At 35.3% G+C, this 4,247-nt stretch overlaps 1 protein-coding gene across 1 annotated transcript; it reads left to right on the top strand.

Annotated features, from left to right (window-relative positions):
- The first annotated feature begins 1,213 nt into the window (after nt 1-1,213).
- LOC116625010 (keratin-associated protein 25-1) lies at nt 1,214-1,643 on the top strand. Its single transcript, XM_032393304.1, has one exon. The coding sequence runs from the start codon at nt 1,292-1,294 to the stop codon at nt 1,595-1,597; it is 306 nt and encodes a 101-aa protein (XP_032249195.1). The 5' UTR covers nt 1,214-1,291; the 3' UTR covers nt 1,598-1,643.
- Nucleotides 1,644-4,247: the final 2,604 nt, after the last annotated feature.

The raw sequence follows: 4,247 nt of genomic DNA, 5'->3' as shown, positions 1-4,247 counted from the left end.
TAACCAACTAGCCACCCAGGCGCCTGACACTAAAATATTTCTTAATCTTTGTTCACTTTAATTGTATGAAGACTGAGGTGTCTTAGTAAATTATCTCAGGTGAAGACATCCATTAATTCTGGAATGCAAGTATACAAAGTGATGACTTTTGATATCATGTTTATCTTCTTAGTTGAATGCCACCAACAGACATGGATGATATTTTTGCTAGTAAAACCAAGTATGTCATCAGTGTTACCATGTAGGAATATCACATACATTTCTTCAGTTTTTGGAAATCAAACCCAACTTTTAAATATGAAGAATATCAAGTGGTCAGGGTGAAGCTCTTTAAAATGTACTCTAAGATGCTTAACTGAGATTGACTGTCAGGACAAATACACAGAGAACAACACCACATAATTAGATTTTCAGCTGAGTATTGAAATATGGAATAGTATGAGGTTTTCCGTCTGGAAAATCCAGTAAGTTTTGATATATAGGATCTATTTCAGTACATTAAATACTCCTCCAAGTATTGCAACATTAGGTCTCTTCCTCAAAGATGAAGATTATGCCCTCCTGTGTTTTTTCTTGTGGATAATGACTGGGGTAAACATCTCTTCAAATGAACTCCTTTTAATCAAGCATTATTGAGGGGTAGGAACAGAAGCAAAACAGGTAAAGTACACAGGTGATTGCATCATAAATTCTCAAGCCTGATAACAAGGAAAAGATTAGGATGGCAGATACATAGGATATGTAAACTGGACTTATTTTATGGAAGAGTGGGAAGTCATCTTCCCAGGCAGCACAACAATGAACTAATGAGATGTTATGATGCTAACTTATTTAAAATATGTGTAGGAGGAGAGTCTGGGCATGTACCACCAAGGTATATAAGCAACGTGGTCTAGTTTTATGCAGATTTAGACAAGGTACTCTTCACTGCTTATCTGAACTCTTTACTTCAAATTCTACCATGTCATCCAACATTTGCTCTCCTGGAAACTATGGTTCTCCCTCTCTTGGGAGTCACTGCCATGTTCCTGTTACCTCATCCACTAATTTCTACACTGCTGGTATGAACTGTGGTGATAGTCTCTCCTTGCCCAGCCAAAACAGAACGTGGCTTCTGGACAACTTCTTGAAGACATGTGGTAAACCTTCCAGCTACCAACAATCCAGCTGTGGGCCCACAGCCTATGAAACTTCCTGCTATCCTTCCACTACATACTGTGCCTCCAGGCCCTGCAGAGGAATCAGTTTTTTTCCCATTAGTTCTTATCTCTCTAGTTCCTGTCAACCATCAATGTATAATAGACATCAGAACTGTTTGTCCAGTCGTTTCCACCCGCAGAACCACTTCTCTTACGGCTGTCAACCACAGAACTTCATCTCCTGTGGGTATCGACCACTGAATTTTGTGTCCAGTGCCTGCCATCCTTTGAGATATCTCTCCTATGACTGTCAACCTCTCGGTTATGTGTTCAGCAGCTTCAGGCCCCTGGACTATGTGTCTAGTAGGTTTCAACCTGTTCTCTACATATACAAAAGTTTCCAACCAGCTTGCTCCTTTGGGACTTGGCAAACTCCATTTATTAGAAGATCATGCTGAATTGTCATTCTAGCATCTTGCTAGAGAGCTTTGTAAAAAATATAATCTTTAGGTTGATGGATCATTCTTAGGCTGCTGGATCATTGTGCTTTTAGTTCAGTTACTGTTTTAACCAATATTCTTACTTGATCAGATTCTAAGTGATTTTAATTGTTTGCTTATTCACTAGAATATTTTTGCTATCAGGCTTCTTGATTTCTATGTCATTAACATGTTCTTAAGCAAAAAGAAAGTTTTCATGGTTATCTCTAAATAAAGTTACTTCAAATAATTCAGAAAACTACTTTTTAAATTCTTTATCGTCCTTCATAAAGTTAAAGCCTTTTAGTTATACTAAACAAAATATATTTAAAGAAAAAAAGAGTGTCTGAAAAAAGCAAACAAGATAGATACTTTCAAGGTCCTGACTGAATATGTCATACCACTTGAACATTAAGTGTGCATCTGCATTTTCTAACACTTAAACAGGGAATTTTGAAGGTTCTTTAGTCAGAACAGATTGTGTTTTATCACAGTAACCAAGAACTTAAAAATTCCAGAAGCTTGAAATTGCAATGGTTTATTTATCACTCATACACATTCATTATTCCATCTCCAAAATCATTCTCATTTTGGGATTCAGGAGTAGAGAGCCTTGACTATAGGAAATATTGCCAGTAGAGGCAGAGGGAAGACAGAGAATCACCCACCAACTTGCTATATGTCTTTTAACATATCATGGAACAGAGCAAGTTACAATGTTCACCTTGCCTAATGGGATAAACCACAAAGGGGTTACATAAATTTTAATTCTGAACAATGGAAAGCACATTATGTTTTCCTCTTGAATTAAATTTAACAAGAGCTTCCCCCCACTCTATTCTTACATAGAGAACACTGTTACTTGGAACTTATTTCTCTCTTTTATATATGTATGTAACTAATTACTTCAGTTCTTTCATGTACTCAGTGAGAACTTGCTCTTCCTACAAGCACCTTCTCACATCTGCCATACTAATACTTTCAATATGCCACCATACCACTACATAATCTCCTATGAAGACAACTATGAAAACATATTATTTTCCCCATTTTTACAGATAAAAAAAGTCCAATAGGGCAAGCAACTTGCCCAAAGACCCAGTTAAGTTGGATTCCAAAGACTTTCCTTTATTCTCCATATTATCTATAGCCTTTTTCATTTAGGTAATGACTAATCTAGAAGCCTCCCAGAAGTTGTCACTAACTTGGCAACCATGACCTTCAACTCTAAAACTGCCAAGTCTAAACTGCAAACAAAACTATTTCTTCTCTGTCTCAGCCACAGCCCACCCTTCTCTCTAGGATGCTGACTAATTTTAATGGTACACACACTTATGTCCTCTCTGGGAGTCTTATTTCCTATGTAGATGGTAGGAAATGTCCTCAACATACTAAATTTCCCTAAATTATATATATATATGTGTGTGTGTGTGTGTGTGTGTGTGTGTGTGTGTGTTTGATATATAACATATATAGATTGTAACAAGTTTTCTAGCCTAAAACTTAGCCTCCTCTATGGCTTTTTCCTTTCTTTCTTTCTTTCTTTCTTTCTTTCTTTCTTTCTTTCTCTTTCTTTCTTTCTTTCTTTCTTTCTTTCTTTCTTTCTTTCTCATTCTTTTTCTCTCTTTCTAATGTACTCTTACAAAATGCAATAGGTTTTAGATGAGATCCAATAATAATAATAATGAAAGTAATAATATTTAATAATAATAATAAAGATTGTAAGCTGGTGATAATGATAAAAGTTAACTTCAACTGCATACTAACTATATTTCATAACCTTTGCTTGACTAACTCATTTGATCCTCAGAGCCATCTATGGAGAAAAATACTATTATTATTAACTCCATTTTGAAGATGTGGACATTGAGTTATGGAAACATTTGGTAGTTAATTGATATTCTAAAATATGTAAATGATTAGAACCTGTGAAGTTTGAGTATTGAGCCCTTATTCTTAACAACTGTATATGCAGCCTTCCAGAAATTAGCTCATGACCATGGTACAGAAGAATATGGGTTAAATAAGAGGAGTCATTAGTGATCTGTTGTCAAGCAAAGCATTTTTCTTAACTACATGGGGTAGAACTGTCCATTTATGGCATTAACTTTTAGAAGAGACAAGATTATTGTAGGACATCTCTTTGCAACATCCAAGTAAATTAACAGTGAGAATATTTTTCTTTAGTCTAGTGGGAGGCTAGAATTTTTTTTTAATTACAGCTTTGGAAAATTAGAAGGAAAAGTAACATTTGATTTTCATCTACTATGTGCCAAGCACTCTCTTAAGTATCTTCACATTTTTTATCTCATTCTGTTCTCACAACAGTCCTGCAAAGTAGGTTCTATTGGCTCTGGTTTTATGTCAGAAGGTGCAGAGGCCCTGAGAGATAACAATTTTCCTAGGTCACACACTAATAAATATGTTTCAATAGTACTTAGTAAGATGGTGATTCATAACTCATGGAGTCATAGTCTTGACAATTCCATTTCAAAATGTTTAACTCTTATTCACCAGTATCTCATTATATTCTTACAATGTTTTCCTTAAAATGTAAGCACAAATCAGACTTGCATTTCTATCTTGTCACCCATTTGTGTTATCATTTTAAAAGTGCTTTATCTTCATT

The sequence above is a fragment of the Phoca vitulina genome, unplaced genomic scaffold (assembly GCF_004348235.1).
Source record: "Phoca vitulina isolate PV1807 unplaced genomic scaffold, GSC_HSeal_1.0 scaffold72, whole genome shotgun sequence".
Taxonomy (NCBI): Eukaryota; Metazoa; Chordata; class Mammalia; order Carnivora; family Phocidae; genus Phoca; species Phoca vitulina.
Note: the sequence above shows the minus strand (reverse complement) of the source record. Positions and strands in the feature narration are given on the sequence as shown.